Raw genomic sequence first — 19,006 nt, 5'->3', positions numbered from 1 at the left:
GCATTCTACACATTCTACTGCTATATTAATAGTCAATGTTATGCTGAGCTTTATATCAACTAAACATTTACTCTTACTTACAGTACTGTAGTGTTTGTCTCTAATGTACACAAAATACTGACTAAATGATTGGTTTATTTCTAAATCAGTATTGACTCAAACATTGAATTTGAAAAACAATATATATATTATAGACAATCAATCAATGGATTCATCATTTAGTTGTTTGTCTTTAACTACTAAACATCGACTGAAACATAGATTATTTAAACCGTTATCAATGGCACCACAATCTATGCAACAGTTAAAGACATTGTTGTCTTTACTTAAAGCTTTAAATGGTTTCATAGATGTCAATGATATAAAGTAAGTATATATGTGTCACTTATTTATCTTCGGTAACAGTTTTTGGACCAGTCTTTAGACTGAGTCCTCGTTATGTGCTTTTGGTTAGCTTTCCCTTCAATATAATCTCAATCCTATCCTTAACTCTATTCTCGGTTAACATATTCCCTAAGACTTTCGGGCCACTGATCGGGTGGCATATCATTGGCAGACATCGACTTGTTTTTAGACTGTTTGCTATTGTTTTGCGTTTCATTTATATTCTGCTGTTGTTGTCGTTTCTCGTCAAACGAATTGCTGCTCTGCTGTTGTTTGGCTGCAAATGAGCTGTTGATCATTGGTTTACTATAAGTTGTCGTTGACTTCGATAATTGAAAACGAATCCCAGTGTTTGCCGTAGAAGAACTCTGCGAAGAAGCCGTCGGCGCAACTGTTTCAACAGTCTCGCTCTTCGGCTGCTTCGCTGGATCGCTACTGACGACAACAGTGGAACCGTTGGCCAAAGAATATGATACTGAATGGGATACTGGAGGTGGTGGTGGTGGCGGAGGTATCGATGAAGTGTTCGAGACTTTCATAGTATTTATAGTTTGAATGGTAGACATAGTTTGGTTGGCATATGATAACGATAATTGAAAACAAATATATGTCTTATACTGTATTAACTTTGATTTCCTTTTTTTCGATTTTTTTTTATTAATTTAACAGTGAGTTCAGAAAATTAAAGGAATCGGTAATTGGCTTTATTGGACATGAAGTTGCGATAGAAGTACAGTCTAAAACGATTCCCGAGGATGACCAACAACAGGTCTATTTGGACTCTTTTAAACTTAATGTTTACTCCATTTATAAGGAGCTACAGAAGTCTGGACTTCAAAGGTATCCATTTCTTTCAGTCATATATACAGTATTTATAGAACCAGACCCTCAACCCCAACGACATTCCTTTATTGAACCCAACTTTAAGACCTCTTCCCAGTCCTCCTTCTATTCTAATTGATTGACAATAATATCTCTTTCTTTGTATATATAGTGCAAAGCAATTAGTTGAAGACATCGAGCATTTCTTCCTAATGAAACCAAATTATAAATTAAATTTCAAAGATTCAGATGAGTCTACGGGTGCCACTGGAAGTAGTGACAGCAATGATAGCCCGTAAACAATCATTTAGTGGCTAATCAAACGTTAAATTAAAATTATTTGATGCCTTCATATCAATAAATTTACTTATAATACATTTTAACACAAATTAATGAATTATTGTAATAATATATATATTTGTATGGAATGAATGACACAAAACAAACAAAAAACAATCGGTTTTATTGCTATTCATTTAAAACATATGTATTGTCTTTAATATTATTGGATCTAATAGTTGTTATTAATATTCATATCATATATGTGTTGACATATATCCCGACGCCAACCGATACTAACCATTCCGTATATGGACGACACCGACGACAATCTCGATACTGTTCTGCAAGAGTTTGCCGACATTGGCGCCGAACCGCCAAATAAGCGACAATTGTGTCCGAAATGCAGGTAATTATCATTACTTTAATTTGTCAATAATTACCGACATTTTTTTGTTGTTGTTAACCGATTCGGGTTTTTATTTCCTTATATCATTGGACATCAGTCGGCCAATGAGGGTGTGTTGGTGTCCACATCTGACCGAACGACTAATTGAGACCAAAAGCCGTGTCGTAATACTTCAACATCCGAATGAAGAGAAACGATGTCTTCGGACGGCAAAGATTCTCGAGTTGAGTCTCGCCAGCGGTCGGTGTCTTGTGATTAGAGGCAAACGATTTACTTCGTATAAATATCCAGTACTTAAGGAACTAATCGATGGCCAGTCGGTGATGACAACAAACGGCTGCGAAACTATTGCACGCAAAACGGTTGTCGTCTATCCAGGAGTCGGATCACAATCGTTGACCGATTCATTCATTCATTCATTCACTAGATTGACAAACATCAAAGTTGTGTCGATTCATCAAAAAATTTCAAATAAATTTGACATAAAATCAATTTATTTATTTATTTTTAAATAAAATTTTACGATTTATTTATAATACATTTTTTTATAACAAATAAAACAAATTAATTAAATGTTATAATTCTATGTGTTTAACGTCGTCAGCGATTACTGTCTGACTTTTATCCTCCGCGGCTAAAAACTCTTGAATATTGGTTCCATTGGCTGTCAATTGTCTGAACTCTTCAATCATATCCTTAATCTCTGTGTCGTACGGTTCCCACTCATGAATGATACGCCGGGCGGCCGTCAGTTTAGGCTCTTTGGTCTTCGGATTATTACAGAGATCTATAGTCTTAGCCGTGGCTTTTGATCCGTCATCACACCAGGTCTCGCACCACAACCACTCCTGAGGTAAGGATTTGATGCTAACCTTTAAACAACAAAAAGAATATCAAAATTAATAAACAATATATTAATACAGATGTTATGCCAACACAATACCTGATGAATCATATTATTAGGCAAATCCTGATCCAAATTGGACAGTGAGTTCGGGTCCTGACTGAGTCCCTGGTATTGACCCCGTAGTCGGTCGCCGGCAGCCAATCGGCGAAACTTTTGGAGATCAACGACATAGAGAGCACTGATGTGATACCTTCTTCCGTGCAAATGTGTGGCCCAATAGCCGGACTTCCAGAACCGGAATCCGTCCATATCTTTACGACTTTCGCAAAACGGTGTGTAGCCATAGGGCGCACCCTCTAAGTCAAGATCGCGTAGCTCTTTGAGATCGGCTCTGACCACTTGATCGGCGTCGACAAAGATAATCTTTTTGACGTCCAACGGGAACAGTACGTCGAGAAACAGTATCTTATAGCCCCAAATGATGCGCTGCTTTTCGGTTTGCTGGTGCAGCCAACGCGGCCACTTGTATTGGACAAGAGAGTACTCAAAGTTATACTTTTTGGCCATAAATGGTAATATGTTTTTGAAATTTGGTGATAAATAGTTCTTCAGAAACCAGAATTTGACGGGTGTTTTGGTATTCTTCAGTACACTTAAAATCATGATTCGCATCAGTCGTTCGTAGAGATGTCCCGTCGCTAATGAAAACACATTGATTCTGTCCGGTTCTTCATTGACAGTGGCGTTGGTCTTATCCTTCTTCTTCGATGACGACGGACTCGAATTCCATGAAAATGAATTCCACAAACTGTTCATATCGTCCAACTCGTCGTCATCTGAATCGTAAAGAAGTTCTTCATTTTGTTTGCCAGGCTTTTTATTAACACGTATTTTGATGACATTACTCTTGAAACTTGATATCAATGCCAGAACTTGCGGTGAATTGGATGGCGAATCGGTTCCCTCGTGACTGACAATGCTATAGATGTCGTCACTTCTTCCTTGTCTGAGATTAAGATTCCAGAGACCGGGATTAGCCTTGAGTTGAAAGTAACCCAAGTTTGCCATAACTATGGTATCGCCGACTATTGGCGTACTGTTTGTGCCCAAAATAAACTGAAGACCTCGCGGCGGATTTCCTGTCGACTGTTCAAAACAGTGACCCTCAAGAAGCAGATACTCTAACTCGAACTGAGCCGAAATACCGGTGCCATCGACTTGTTCTAAATGAATATTATCCAAATCGTATACAGAATCTGTAGACTCAACTAACCAATTGTCGGGAACAGCCATTCCCAGAGTGAGCAGTGGTGTCGTAGGAACCGATGCAAAGTATGCTTTGTTATCAATCAATTGATTGTCGTCAGAGAATTTGGGTTCGCTTTCGATGACAAATCGATAAAAACTTTTTAACGGCATTTCCGAGTGTCGATCGACACAATTGAAGAATATTTTTGTATTTATATTAAATATTTTTGTTAATGTGATTAATATTGGCGTCAATTTTTGTGCGCCACTGGAAAATACCAACAAAAATCAAATAAAAATTGTTAAATATAATAACCATTGAATATAATTTTATATACAAAATACATACCGCGTTAATGGATCCATAATAGCAACAAACTGAAGACTAGGTTCGTCGGGTCTGATTGGATCCAATTGAAGAACACTGTGTTTGTCGCTGTGATACTTGACATCGTGTCTGGCCTTTGATTGTGGATTCGACAACAGGATTGCACTGATTTTCATAACTAAGTCACTACATCGCTGCTGATCATCTTTAATACCCAATTCACGGTATATTTTGTCTGCAAAACTATTTGTCACATATTTTTCGATAAGACTGAAGTCGTCCTCAACGAATGTATCGCTTTCTGGTATTGCAATCACTTTGCCATTGATGACAATAGCCGTGTCTTTGTTTCCAATTCCCAGTGATCTCACTCTGAATGCTTGATGAGCTTTAAATATCTGACTATCGGACGTCAACTTCTTGTAATTTTTTTCATATTCTTTGATATATTCGTCGGCAATGAATTGTTTTGATTTTTCTAATACTTTTAGCTCATCTGACAGTTCATCATCAGATGATGATTGGATTGAAGATAAAAATTTGTTCAAAAATTGTAACAAATGATTGGATCGACTAATGGATGCGATGGCTGTTTCGATAACTCTTCCGATGGGTCCATAAGTATTGTGTATAATAGCTAATCTCATGGACAGACTATTCTCGCGTAAATGCGAGACAACTGCGTTCAACATATCTCTGGATCTTTTGGTTTGCAAATCAGTGGCCAACCAAACGCTAACCGAATCACATTTGTCTGATTTGGTTGTAATATAATTCAACGAATTGGCTAAACTATGCTCCAAGTCTTTCAGATTTAAGTCATCAAAACTGTCGATATCTGCAAATTTCAACGACTTTCCCATAAAATCAATGTATTTATGCGGAACTGGATTCGAACTGTCGATATTGAGTATCAAACGATTGAGTCGCGGCATAACTGTCTTCTGTGTCATCAGCCATTCGAGTACATCATCCGATTCACTCAATTCGGACTTATAAATGGCTTTTTGAATAGCATTTGTTTGTTTCATGATCTCAGTTAAGACCACTTCTTCAAAAAGTTCTGCATTCAAATGCGAATCTTTCAAAACTACACCATTGAGTAAGGCTTTGAGCGGATTTCCAATGCCTGTCCTTCGGATGAAATCCCAGGCAAGTTTGCGACCGGTGTCGTAGTCAGAGTCTGAACCAAATATCATATCAATGTCTTCGTTCTTATATTTCGACTTAAATTGGTTGATGACATCGCCTGAGGTTAGATCTCTTTGGCTATCTTTGTCGGCACCGATAGTTGCGATGACATCAGTCAAAAACGATAGGCCTTCATAGGGATGACCCTTGTCTTGATTGATAAAGTTGAACGCCTCGAGACAGGCCAGACCAGCGTCGTCACGACCAGTAACCGATTCGTCCGGATTAACGGCAAACACAATACCAATTCTGACGGGCGCTTTGTGGACATAGAAAGATTCGGCCAGTTTTATAATGTCATGGGCTTCACGTTTGCTCGGATCGACCACAAGAACCAAATGAAACATATTTTTCCTGATATTCCTCAACATTCCCGGATATGTCGGCCGAAGCATATCCTGTAGACTTGACGGCCAATTTCGATAGAGTTTGTCATTTTCAATATCATTGACATACATAACTGCACCGTCACGGATATCAATTTGAAAGTCTTGTTTATCTTCATTGATATTCAAATTAATTAAACGCTTCAGTTTTTCACTATCGTCGCCACCAATCAATCGGGACAATCCTTCCGTTAGTTTTAACTCTTTTCTGATAACATCGAGCAAAGCAAACACATCCATAGTGTCCACATCATAGTACATACCGTTGATGAAAAGCGCCGCATCATTGGTGCCTAAATTCAATGTCTGTGAAAACATTTGTTGATTTCTTTCGATTTCTTTGCGCAAATCACTGTCGACTTTGATTTTGATTAGACTTCGAGCTTCTGTCGGAAAGTTTTGCGATATGTCTCTCAATAGATTCAAGGCATTGGTTTTGTCTGTCGTCAATAGCTTTTTCGTTGCCTGTAAACTGATTTCTTGCAACTCCCAGACCTTCAACGTTGCGATCTCTTTAGTTTTGTCCAACAAATGCGTGTGAAACTCATCCAACTTATCCTTCTTATCGGGAAATTTTTCCTTTAATGTCGAGAATACAAAGCCCTCGGCTTCATCCTGTTCTTGACTCTCTTCTTGTTTAAGATTTTTGGCATCCGAAGTGACCTCTCCTTTGACCCGAGTGTCGTCCTGTGCCTTATATTCGGTACTTTTGATGGCCAACTCTACGCCATAACCCGATAAACTTACTTTTCGATCACTCTGTGACCTAAGATAATGTCTGACAACATATTTTATTGAACCCTTATTTGCCAATTGCAGCAAATTTTTGTGCAACTCTTGGAATGCTTTTGTTCCGATCTGTCCGTAAAGAATAGCTGTCACCCGTGGCTCCGATGAACTTCTATATGTATATATGTGATCACTTTTGTACACATTTGGATGAATTAACTCTTGGCTAATGTCTTTGTTGAGCACATCCAATGATTTTCGCAAATCGTTTAGATTGCAAATGAATGGCGAAAAGGCATCGACGGTTAGTGAGGTGTCGTCGGCCGGTCGGCTCAACTCAATGAAAACATCACAACGTTTAAGACTATGGCGTTGTAGTACCACTTGATTTGATATCTGATTGAACATCACCACCGATGGCGAAAAGATGCGCAACGATAGCGAAAATTTCACCACCGATTGAAGCGTTGGTGAAGAGGCGGCCAACAGCCGGTCCGATAGCTGTAATATGAGATCGTACTGTGCTTTGGCCGACAGCGAGTCAATGGACGCCGTGTCCAGTGTCTCGTGAATGGCATCGATGTAACGCCAGAAGAGTTCATTGTTTTCTTGAGCTAATAGTTCGGCAAACTCTAAATACAGCGGCGTTTCCAACCAATTGGTCGACAAACCAATCGATATGGACTTATGGCTCGGTTTGGCCGTCGATGTTGTCGTCGGTGTCGGCGACACATCGCATGTACTAAACTGAAGCAAACATTTTATTAAAATGAAACAAATCGGCAATAAGTGAATCGTCGGCTTTGAATTGATCGACAAAGACATCGGATAAAGAAGTGGTAACTGTGAAGACAATACACAAAACACTGAATCAAATAAATAATAAAAATATGATATATTTTTGTTGTCAACCAATTAATGTTAATCAATAAGTCATTGTAGTATTATTTGATCATTTAGTCTATTTGTTACAATACTAACTAATATTAATAATAATATTAATTAATTATTAATAATAATTAACTATTGATTGATTTGCCGGCTATTCATTCAGCAATGCATTCAATGGACAAATGCACTGATAATACACGTAATGTTTAATAATATTTATAATAACAAGCATTCAATTGTCGTGTTGTACACAAACTACAGGTCCTATTGTATAACTAATACAGTAAACTAAACATTAGATCACATATGATATACATTTGATATAAAAATTATATTAACTTATAATGACTATTAGTAATACCTGTATTATTAAAATTATTATTAAAACTAAACGATAGGTATTATTATTATTATATAAGTAATAGTGTTTAAAATACTAAATATTGTGTGTGCCATGTGTTTGATATAATTTACTGAATCATATATGAGAAAAAAGTTGTATTTTAAGTTATATTTTATTTTTCAATTTTTATTAGTAGAGTAAATGTTATAAAAGTTTATAATAAAAAAATTTTAATTTATTAATCTTATAATTTTCATTTAATACATATTTTATTTTTGTTTAAATAATTTATTGGCTTACGGATAGAAATACCAGTTTTTTAATTGTATTTTTTCTTAAATTATGTTCACAAAAAAAGTTTATAATTAATTTTTTTTAACAATATTTTTTTAAAAAGACATTATCGTTAGCTATATATATATAATAGTAATTAATCATTAATTATTTTATGATTGGTAAAAAATAATTATGTATTTATAAAAATAATAATAAATTAATACATTTAAAAAAAATTCAAAAATAACTTTATTTTTTTTATAAATTATAACTTTTTAATAAAGTTTTTTTTTTTAAAAAAGTGAATTTCAAACATTATATTCATATATTTATTTGACGTCAGGTCTCGCTGTTTGTCAATACAATCAAACATTTGTGTTATTTATTGCAATAATATATATATTTGTATGGAATGAATGACACAAAACAAACAAAAAACAATCGGTTTTATTGCTATTCATTTAAAACATATGTATTGTCTTTAATATTATTGGATCTAATAGTTGTTATTAATATTCATATCATATATGTGTTGACATATATCCCGACGCCAACCGATACTAACCATTCCGTATATGGACGACACCGACGACAATCTCGATACTGTTCTGCAAGAGTTTGCCGACATTGGCGCCGAACCGCCAAATAAGCGACAATTGTGTCCGAAATGCAGGTAATTATCATTACTTTAATTTGTCAATAATTACCGACATTTTTTTGTTGTTGTTAACCGATTCGGGTTTTTATTTCCTTATATCATTGGACATCAGTCGGCCAATGAGGGTGTGTTGGTGTCCACATCTGACCGAACGACTAATTGAGACCAAAAGCCGTGTCGTAATACTTCAACATCCGAATGAAGAGAAACGATGTCTTCGGACGGCAAAGATTCTCGAGTTGAGTCTCGCCAGCGGTCGGTGTCTTGTGATTAGAGGCAAACGATTTACTTCGTATAAATATCCAGTACTTAAGGAACTAATCGATGGCCAGTCGGTGATGACAACAAACGGCTGCGAAACTATTGCACGCAAAACGGTTGTCGTCTATCCAGGAGTCGGATCACAATCGTTGACCGATTTGTCGGCCGGCGAGCCGTACAATATAGTGCTAATCGATGGCACGTGGAGTCAGTCGCGATCTCTTTACCACAACAGTCCTCTACTTCACGATCTGCCAAAGATTGAGCTCAATGGCACACATCTTAGCAATTACGTGATCCGTACGCAACCAACCGACGGCTGTTTGTCTACTGTCGAGTCGGCTGCTCTGGTGTTGGCTCACGTGGACAACGATCCGACCATTTATGCGAAGCTAACGAATCCACTGAAGGCGTTGTGCGACTTTCAGCTATCATTTGGAGCCGTCAGTCATCACAGCAAAGAGTTTCTGATTGTAAACGGTTTGTATAACAAACCGCTGACCAAACGTATCAAACAAAAGTTGGAAAACAATGAAGATATTAAACAATTTATTCGTTGACAACAAGTTTTTTTTTATTATTAGTTAAATATATTGTAATTAATTGTTTTCATTCATTAAATTGATTGTTTGTTTTGTTTTTATAGTAAATGTTATTAATTTATCGTAAATTAATAATATTTGCTAATTATAAATATATATATATTTTTTATATATAGGAAATACCACTTGTATTATAAAGTATATTATCTATTATTACAAAACAAATGTATTATATAAAAAAAATGATTTACAAAAGTGTTACAAATATGTATTTATATTATCATTATTTGGAAAATTAAATTCTTTAAACTAATGAAAGCGAAATAAATATTTATTTTTTATGTGAAAATATCTTTAAAAATGTTTTGTTCAAATCAATAGACATCAAACTGCATGCAACCGATTAGTACCCGAGATAATTGTTGTCATCAACCAGTCATCTGAAGATATTATTAAACAAAACTTACCTAAAAAAGTGTTAAAATTAATTAATAACAAAATAATGTAAACAATTATCTGATTATCTGAAATATAATTTAAGCAATTGTTTTAAAACAAATTAAATTGATTTCAACTTTTTTGATGACAATAATTGATAATTAAATTGAAATAAATGTCAGTTTAAGTAAATATATATAAAATTAAGTTAATTATAATAATCATTGTTTAGTTTGTGTTAAACATTAACATACAATTTTCATTGTTATTATCACTCAAAACACACCAAACCATACATTGATATCATGTGCTGCTCTCTTACAAACACAATATGTTTGTTCAAAGCTTCGAAAGTACTATAATATTATAATTTATAATACAGTGAAAAAGTTTACTAAACTTTATGTGCAGACATTTGCACTCATAGTTTGACTGCAATCTAGTGCTATATTAATAGTCAATGTTGTGCTCTCTCTCTCTCAATGATTGGTTGATTCCTTTAAATATATTGAATCATAAATTAAATGTTATATAAAAATATTTGTTTTTTAGTCACCAATTGTTGACAACTTATAAAAATCAAAAATGAATCAATCATTCAGTAAAAGACATTCAAAGTATTCACGACATAAAAAATCATTAATTGATAAAATCTTATCAAAGATGTCATTCAGTGAACCATTGAAACTATTGAAACTAATGAAGACTATTGTCAATGTCATCCCAGTTGTGGATAGAAAGTAAGTACTGTTTTATTATCTTCATATTATGGGAACAGTTGACTAAAAAAAACATTTTCATTGATATCTTCAATAGTGACTTCGATTCCCTGATGGAGGCAGTGGTCACTTTCATTGGCATAGACACTGCCAACCAAATCGCTTCAATTGGTGAACCAATTGACGATCAAAATGAATTGGCGGTCTTCTTAGTCAAGGCATTCAAACTACAGCTCTTTGAGACTTACAATCTGCTCAACAATGACGCCGATTATCGGTATTTATCTCTCTCTCTCTCTCTCTCTCTCTCTCTCTCTCTCTCTCTCTCTCTCTCTCTCTCTCTCTCTCTCTCTCTCTCTCTCTCTCTCTCTCTCTCTCTCTCTTGACATCAAATTTATGATTTTTGTTTTAGTCATCAACAGCTGATTTCAGCTATTGATAACTTTTTGTTGCACCGACACAACTATGCTGTTGTTGTTAACAATGTTGATGACGAATCAACTAGAGCTCAGGCGGGCAGTACTCCTGAGACTACATCAAGTAGTGGAAGTGATGACAGTCACTAAATGATCAATAATAATAAATATTGAATTTTGATACCAGTTTTTAATTACAATAAAACAAATTAATTAATTAAATGTTATAATTCAATGTGTTTAACGTCGTCAATGATTACTGTCCTATGATATGATGCAAATTGGACAGTGAGTTGGGATCATTGACCCCGTAGTCGGTCGCCGGCAGTCAATCGGCAAAATTTTTGGAGATCAACGACATAGAGAGCACTGATGTAATACCTTCTTCCGTGCAAATGTGTGGCCCAATAGCCGGACTTCCAGAACCGGATTCCGTCCATATCTTTACGACTTTCGCAAAACGGTGTGTAGCCATAGGGCGCACCCTCTAAGTCAAGATCGCGTAGCTCTTTGAGATCGTGGATCTTTCATAAACCGTGGACAACGATCCGACCATTTATGCGAAGCTAACGAATCCACTGAAGGCGTTGTGCGACTTTCAGCTATCATTTGGTGCCGTCAGTCATCACAGCAAAGAGTTTCTGATTGTAAACGGTTTGTATAACAAACCGCTGACCAAACGTATCAAACAAAAGTTGGATATTTGTGTTATTGGCAATAATTATTATCAATAACTTATTGAATTGCATTTTGCAAACCAATCAATTAGCGTAAAATACGAAAAAATAAAAATTTAAAACTTTTTTTCAATTGTATAATAATTATGACATTTTGTCATATTTATAACAAACATTTAATTATAATTTTTTGTGAAAAACTTTCTGCAATGTTTTGATTTATAATTTTTATAAACTTTTTTTTCATTTAACTGTAAAAATAATATCGTATAAATATAAATTTATGTTATTATTATATTATATTATATAATCTACATTATATACATATCTTGTATTATCTTTTTATATATAAAATTTTTAACTGATTTTTAGTTTGGTTACAACAATGATAATCACATCGATAATACTGTATATTAATAATAACAACAATAATGTTATGCAATGTTGTTATTGATGTTCGAAATCATGTGTTTTTGTGTTTACATTAGTTTTCGAAAAACGTTTTCAATAAAAATAAATAAATAAATATTTTTACAAAACTTTGTTTTTAGTTTTTATTATCTAAAAAGACACGAATCTATTGATTAGAAGATATCCTTTATAATCAACAGTTATGACCATCGATGACAAGTCGTCGCCACCAACTGTACTAACAATACTTCACTTTAATGACTGCTATAACGTAGATCCGCGCGAATTGGAGCCGTCGGGTGGCGCGGCCAGAATGGTGACGGCTTTTAATGCACATCGACAACAATGCAATCCATTGATCCTCTTCAGCGGTGATATAATGGCGCCGTCGATCAGTTGAGTTCATTAAACATATCTTATTTGATGAAATCTAATGATGATTTTGTTGTTGTTGTCCATCACTATAGTGAGCACATTCACCAAAGGCGACCAAATGATACCCGTTTTGCGGTCACTGGCCGTGGATTGTGCACTGTTTGGAAACCATGACTTCGGTATGTTTATTGACTTTATCTTCATTTAGTTAAAGGCTTTTAATTACCGGTAAATCTTTAAATAATGTCTAAAGACTTTGGTATTGAACATCTCAAGTCATTTGCGACCAGAACTGCCATACCATGGCTTATGTCCAATGTATTTGATCCACAAACTGATCGTCCATTAGCTGATGGCCTGATATCGCATATTGTCCACAAAAATGACAAAAAAGTAAACAATTTATTTAGTATTTTTTTGATAAATTTTGTTATCATTATTTTGATTTCATAATTACCGTAATAGATAGGTATAATAGGTTTGGTTGAGGAACAGTGGGTTACAGATCTAATTGACGATCCGTTTACATATAAAGACTTTATATCGGAAGGCAGAAAACTGGCCAAACATTTGAAAGAAACAGTAGATTCTATTTTTTAAAAATATTTTTTAATCGGTAATCGATGTCTAAATTGTTTATTATTATGATTACAGGAAAATGTAGACTTTGTAATAGCATTAACACATATGCGTTGGCACAATGACTATCGTTTAGCCGAAAATGTCGACGAAATTGATCTAATACTCGGCGGCCACGATCACGACCATAAGATTACTTGTGTGGCTAATAAATGGTGCATTAAAAGTGGTACAGATTTTCGGCAATTCAGCAAAATCGATGTCGAGTTTACCTCTGATGATAATCATCAACAAAAATATCAAATTAAATGTCGAGAAATACGTGTGAATTCATACGATTTTACAGAAGATCCGGATCTGAAAGCCAAACTAAGGAAATACTCGACTATTGTTGACAAACAATTGGACACCGAGTTGGGTGTTATCAATGAATCATTAGACGCCCGATTCTCGGCCATCAGATGTCGGGAAACAAATTTAGGAAACTTTATCTGTGATATCGTATTAGTCACTACCGGTGCCGATGCTGTTGTCCTGAATTCCGGTACGTTTCGTAGCGACCAAATACATCCGAGTGGTTCGTTTAAAATGGCAGATTTGGTACGTATCTTACCGATGATGGACGGACTGGTAGTTTTAACAGTTACGGGTCGACAGCTGTGGCAAACACTCGAGTGCGCTGTAGCTCATTGGCCAATACTGGACGGTAGCTTTGCACAGGTCTCACGAATTAACTATGCTTTTACACCAAACCGACCCGTCGGGTGTCGAGTGGATCCTAAATGTGTTTTAATTGGAGGACAACCTCTAGATTTAGATAAAAGTTATCGTTTAGTAACCAAAGATTTTCTATTCAAAGGAAAAGACGGTTATTCTGTACTCAAAGAATGCGAACCATTAGTCACAGAAGAGATTTGTACTAATCTTTTTGATTTAGTTAAGAAGTATTTTGAATCTGTGGCTAATCTGACCACTGATTCCGAGTCTAATACTCAAAGTCTGGTCTGTAGTGTTAGTCATCCAATGGCTTCTCCTAATCCAAGCCATGATCTCATTGCAAGTGAATATCAATTACGCAAATATGAGCCAAAACTTGACGGACGTATCACTGTTTTAATCGATAATAGTGTTTAACTTATTTTTTTAGAAATTAAACAAATTTAGTTAAATTTTTTACAATTAAAGTTTTATTGTTTTTTAATATATAAACAAATTTTAATATAAATTTAGTATATGATATAATAATAATAAAAAAATGTATTTACAAATAAAAACACTGTTTGTATTTAAAATTATTAATTGTCTTAAAATTGTTTTTAAGTTGACACTTTGTTTTAGGTTTAAATTCAATTTTCATTATTATTGTATATTTGAGCCTTAATTATTGCAACAATATTGATGTGAATATTATAAATATTGATTAAAAAAAATTTTCGTATAGTTAAATGTGAGTAAATATGGTATACATTAATATACCGGTACAGTATATCAATATTACAAATTATTATATTTTTAAAAAATCTATAATGACTTGACATGTAATTAATTTTATAATATCACTTAATATTTTATATATAATATATATTTAAATTATTGTATTCATACAAAAATTTATTAATGATAGTTTGTTTATCCCTAAAATTGACATTGATAATACAATAATTGCTAATATTTAAAAAATGTGTCAATTAATGACAAATAAAATTGCTATTAAAAAATTGTTTTATACAAAACAGTATAATTTATTATGCCATATATAAAAAATGTATTATAAATACAAATAAATATATAATATTTTTAAAAAATTGTTAATGACTTGAATTATTTTTGTTAATAAAAAAAATCACATAACTTATCAAATGAGTCCCTTTTCCAGTAAAATACTTAAGTCTCTGATGATATCATCTCTCAGATGTTTAATCTCTCCGTCTGTTTGCCGGAAGAATGTGTCCAAAAATTCTGGTTTTGTATAGAAATTGAAGATCATTTCGATTCGATCCATGGATTTATTAGACAAATACTTCTTCAGCAGTCGTTTGAGTGTTTGTTTGCATTTGTCCAGCGATGAGATCAAATAGTTTCGGTCGTAGGAAAAGTCCAATTCATGAAACGATACGATAGTCATACATATCGATCGGAATTCTTCTTTCAATATTTCGGCATCTGTTAGGTCATCGTCAGTGAAACAGTCGTTTTTGGCAATTATTGCTGTTTTTATTATCAACTGATAAACAAACAAAAAATTTATAAAACAATTAATTAATTATAATTAATAGTTATTTCAACTGTTATTACACATATGTTATATTAAATTATTAGATTTTTTTAAACAACTATTAAAAACATATAGAGTCGATATTCAATTGATTGATAAAAAATAATTAATGGATTAAATAGTTTTTTTTTTAAATTTATTGATAATACCTTAATAATATGTTTAACAATTTTGTTTGACTCCTTTTTTTCGTACTGTCCATTAAATTTGGATAATCGGTGCAAATTGTCCAACAATTGGGCCGATATGTCATCGATGAACAGTTTGGCCAAACTTTTCTTTGCCATCTTTCCCAACAGTTTCTTCTGAAGAGAAATACTCAGATCTTGTGCCTTAAAGTCACTCATTATTATTATTATTATTATTATTATTATTATTATTATTATTATTATTATTATTATTATTATTATTATTATTAAACAGTATATTAGATATCAGATATTTTATGTTATTTTTTTGTTGTTTATTACTTAAGATTATTATATAACATCACTTAAATTTTTATTATCATATAATACAATATATAAATATATATAATGATAAAAAAAATCGTTGTAAAATTTTAATACAAATAATCTGTATAAAATTGATTGAATATTAATTATTATTATTAATTTAAAAAAAAAATTATTTAAAAATTTGAATTCAAATATGATATCAATATGAAAGATAAGGCATCAAAACGTTTGTAATATCATATATTCAACAATTATACTCTCTTTGAAATGATTTTTATTTTTCTATGACTGAGCCCTGAAATCTCTCTCTCTCTCTCTCTCTCTCTCTCTCTCTCTCTCTTTCTTTCTTTCTTCTCACTCATTCACTCAGTCAGTCCACACCACAAAATACAACGGATCCTAAACATATGTCATAAACTCCAAGACATCTGCGCTCAGATAGGATATCAATAATAATACAATACTATTATATTGTATTTTATGCAATCACTGGCAGTAATACTACTGTACAGTATATTCAGTGAATATTATTCACATATTATTTTTATATACAAATTATTATTACATCAATTTTTGTAATATATTATTATTATAAAAATAATCTATTTATTTATGATATATGATATATAATCTGATAAAACAGTATTTTAATAAATCATTACAACAAAAATATGCTACAAATATTATATACTAATAATTAATTAATTAATATAAGAGTGTAGTAGTAGTACATACGTATAAAAAATATTGAACTGACAAACACATTGAACGTCACATTTAAATAGCATTTATTATTATTATTATATTAATTAATACAACAAAAAGTTTTCTATACGTAAACGTCAAACATTTACAATAAGCACAAAATCATTTACACAAAATCATTTACAAACAAACAAAAAATTAATACAGTTTATTATACGATTGCTTTTATACTATTTATTATATGATGAAACAATCGTATAATAAACTGTACTAATTTTTTGTTTGTTTGTAAATGATTTTGTGTAAATGATTTTGTGCTTATTGTTAATATACAGTATATATTAGAGTGACGTATAGTTTAGTGTTGTTTACTGTAGTGTATAAACAAGTGATGACATCAATAATCGCTACAAACAAAACATGTGGCCATCAAATACATGGATCTATTACTGGTTACTAGTCTTTTATGGTGACCATAAAACCGATGTCAATGACTTGGGCCGAAACCAAGCCATTGGTACCAATCAGCCAGCTATCGGTGGATCAGCTGATACCGACTTATTGTATGACAAGACCCGTAACAGCCGCCGCGTCGATCACTTCGTACGGAAATGTCTGACCCGATTGGTGGATAAGTTGGACACCGTTATAACTAACACATCGTCATCGTCGCCATTATCACCCGATGATGACCACCGCATACGACTAGTATCGACAATTGCTGGGCGCGATGTGCACCTACTAAGACATTATCTTTCGCAAGACTATCATAGACTCAACAGTGAACAACTGGAAGAGTTTGAAGAGACAATACACGAATTCATCAATGATCTGGTTTTGGCTGCAAATGACGACAATCATTGGTCACTATGGATTACATCGTTGTTTCAATTGATGACCAAACTAGTCATTTATGCGATGATTACATTCACGACATTTGTTATAATCAAATCATATCTGTTGAACTCAATCAAGACATTGATATCGTCGACGACAAACTTTAATAGTTGTTTGAGTCCGAAATCTCTTGTAATTGTGGCCACAATTTTATTAATATCAGCGTCGATAGTGTGGAAGTGGCGGCAAAAATATTTGCTTGAACTGAGTCGCAAACAGTGTTACGTCTTGCAGACGCCTGAAGACTGTCTCTACCGACACGAGTCGCTTAGTTTCATCTCATGGATTCGCCACTATGTCTATGACTACGAACAGCGACGCCAGGATTACTACCGGGCCGTCACTGTTGATCCCATTTGGGAGATAAACCCGTTGACAATTGTCGGCGAACTGTTCGCCGAATTAATCTTTTTGCCACTCAAGGCATTTGGCGACTCGTTTGGCCATTTCATGGCCACAACATTTCGACAAATACCTCTCTATCTGGTGATACCAGTCTTCGGATTCTTGTCTTTCAGTACTGTATTACTTACTCTATTGATGGCCGTATGGCTGCTGATGCCCAACAGCTACTCGATTAAAATACCATTTTTGATGACCATTCAGTTTGATCGACGACAACGACAACAACAACGACTACAACAGTCACAGAATAATAAGTCTATTGTTGACAATGAGCCGAAACAAGCTGTCGGCCGATCGTATCAAATCAGAGCTAATGTGGTCAACGTTTATCATCAGTTGTGTCCACCAAACAGTACATCATTTGGCACCGCATTTGACAACTGTTTAAATGAAAGTCAAATGAAATTTGACGATAATATGTGTTTTGAAACCAACCAACCGATAGTCATAACCGATGCTGAACTCGACTGATCAACATTTGTTGATATTGTAATTATTACTACTGTAACAAACAAACAAACAAAAAACCAACAAATTTATTGTATAGAAAAATCATTTTTAATATAATAATTTAAAGTTTTATTAATGTCATAAAGTATTATTAAATTTTATTCACATAAGATCTGTTACATTACATTATTATTAATTCATAATCATTTAACATTTATTTTTCATTATATATCTTATATATTAATTTTATTTTTTTATATACCGATAATTTTTTTTTATAAAGTAATATATTATTATTGTTATTATTAATTTATTTTTAATATAAAGATACTGAATTATTTTTTTAAAAACATAAATAAAATAAAACAAAAATATAATTATTAAAGATATTATCTATTTAAAATAGACTATTTTTGATACTACAATACTTTTGTAACTTATTTAAATGATATACTGTACAGTATATAAATTTGATTTATTGAATATATAATTAAGTGTATAAATTAATATCAAAATATACTTTTAATGAAATCTTATTATAATAAAATAATAAATACAATAACACACACACACACACACACACACACACACACACAAATAAGTAATA

The 19,006-nt window shown here is 33.1% G+C and overlaps 7 protein-coding genes across 7 annotated transcripts; 5 read left to right on the top strand and 2 right to left on the bottom strand.

Moving 5' to 3' along the window:
- The first annotated feature begins 93 nt into the window (after nucleotides 1-93).
- LOC128957637 (uncharacterized) lies at nucleotides 94-1,510 on the top strand. The gene is made up of 3 exons (XM_054303437.1): nucleotides 94-366; nucleotides 1,054-1,224; nucleotides 1,379-1,510. Exons 1-3 carry the CDS (start codon nucleotides 206-208, stop codon nucleotides 1,503-1,505), a joined length of 459 nt encoding a protein of 152 aa, XP_054159412.1. The 5' UTR covers nucleotides 94-205; the 3' UTR covers nucleotides 1,506-1,510.
- Nucleotides 1,511-1,626: 116 nt separating this feature from the next.
- On the top strand, nucleotides 1,627-2,369 carry LOC128957779 (tRNA-uridine aminocarboxypropyltransferase 2-like). Its single transcript, XM_054303592.1, has 3 exons — nucleotides 1,627-1,894; nucleotides 1,992-2,274; nucleotides 2,322-2,369. Exons 1-3 carry the CDS (start codon nucleotides 1,797-1,799, stop codon nucleotides 2,367-2,369), a joined length of 429 nt encoding a protein of 142 aa, XP_054159567.1. The 5' UTR covers nucleotides 1,627-1,796.
- An 80-nt stretch (nucleotides 2,370-2,449) lies between these two features.
- LOC128957607 (UDP-glucose:glycoprotein glucosyltransferase 1-like) lies at nucleotides 2,450-7,728 on the bottom strand. Its single transcript, XM_054303404.1, has 3 exons — nucleotides 4,339-7,728; nucleotides 2,838-4,257; nucleotides 2,450-2,766 (listed from the first exon to the last, which is right to left on the bottom strand). The coding sequence occupies exons 1-3, from the start codon at nucleotides 7,446-7,448 to the stop codon at nucleotides 2,470-2,472; spliced, it is 4,827 nt and encodes a 1,608-aa protein (XP_054159379.1). The 5' UTR covers nucleotides 7,449-7,728; the 3' UTR covers nucleotides 2,450-2,469.
- Nucleotides 7,729-8,543: 815 nt separating this feature from the next.
- On the top strand, nucleotides 8,544-9,612 carry LOC128957628 (tRNA-uridine aminocarboxypropyltransferase 2-like). Its single transcript, XM_054303427.1, has 2 exons — nucleotides 8,544-8,806; nucleotides 8,904-9,612. The coding sequence occupies exons 1-2, from the start codon at nucleotides 8,709-8,711 to the stop codon at nucleotides 9,610-9,612; spliced, it is 807 nt and encodes a 268-aa protein (XP_054159402.1). The 5' UTR covers nucleotides 8,544-8,708.
- A 1,022-nt stretch (nucleotides 9,613-10,634) lies between these two features.
- On the top strand, nucleotides 10,635-11,317 carry LOC128957778 (uncharacterized). The gene is made up of 3 exons (XM_054303591.1): nucleotides 10,635-10,772; nucleotides 10,849-11,028; nucleotides 11,164-11,317. Exons 1-3 carry the CDS (start codon nucleotides 10,696-10,698, stop codon nucleotides 11,315-11,317), a joined length of 411 nt encoding a protein of 136 aa, XP_054159566.1. The 5' UTR covers nucleotides 10,635-10,695.
- Nucleotides 11,318-12,325: 1,008 nt separating this feature from the next.
- On the top strand, nucleotides 12,326-14,343 carry LOC128957777 (mannosylglucosyl-3-phosphoglycerate phosphatase-like). The gene is made up of 5 exons (XM_054303590.1): nucleotides 12,326-12,650; nucleotides 12,723-12,809; nucleotides 12,884-13,023; nucleotides 13,096-13,212; nucleotides 13,285-14,343. Exons 1-5 carry the CDS (start codon nucleotides 12,458-12,460, stop codon nucleotides 14,341-14,343), a joined length of 1,596 nt encoding a protein of 531 aa, XP_054159565.1. The 5' UTR covers nucleotides 12,326-12,457.
- A 621-nt stretch (nucleotides 14,344-14,964) lies between these two features.
- LOC128957633 (protein salivary glands marred-like) lies at nucleotides 14,965-15,831 on the bottom strand. Its single transcript, XM_054303434.1, has 2 exons — nucleotides 15,634-15,831; nucleotides 14,965-15,433 (listed from the first exon to the last, which is right to left on the bottom strand). The coding sequence occupies exons 1-2, from the start codon at nucleotides 15,829-15,831 to the stop codon at nucleotides 15,065-15,067; spliced, it is 567 nt and encodes a 188-aa protein (XP_054159409.1). The 3' UTR covers nucleotides 14,965-15,064.
- Nucleotides 15,832-19,006: the final 3,175 nt, after the last annotated feature.

The sequence above is a fragment of the Oppia nitens genome, unplaced genomic scaffold (assembly GCF_028296485.1).
Source record: "Oppia nitens isolate AA-2021 unplaced genomic scaffold, nextdenovo-longstitch-racon4-pilon3 scaffold3_pilon_pilon_pilon, whole genome shotgun sequence".
In the NCBI taxonomy this organism is placed as follows: domain Eukaryota; kingdom Metazoa; phylum Arthropoda; class Arachnida; order Sarcoptiformes; family Oppiidae; genus Oppia; species Oppia nitens.
The sequence above is the reverse complement of the archived record's forward strand: the minus strand, read 5'-3'. Positions and strand labels throughout refer to the sequence as shown.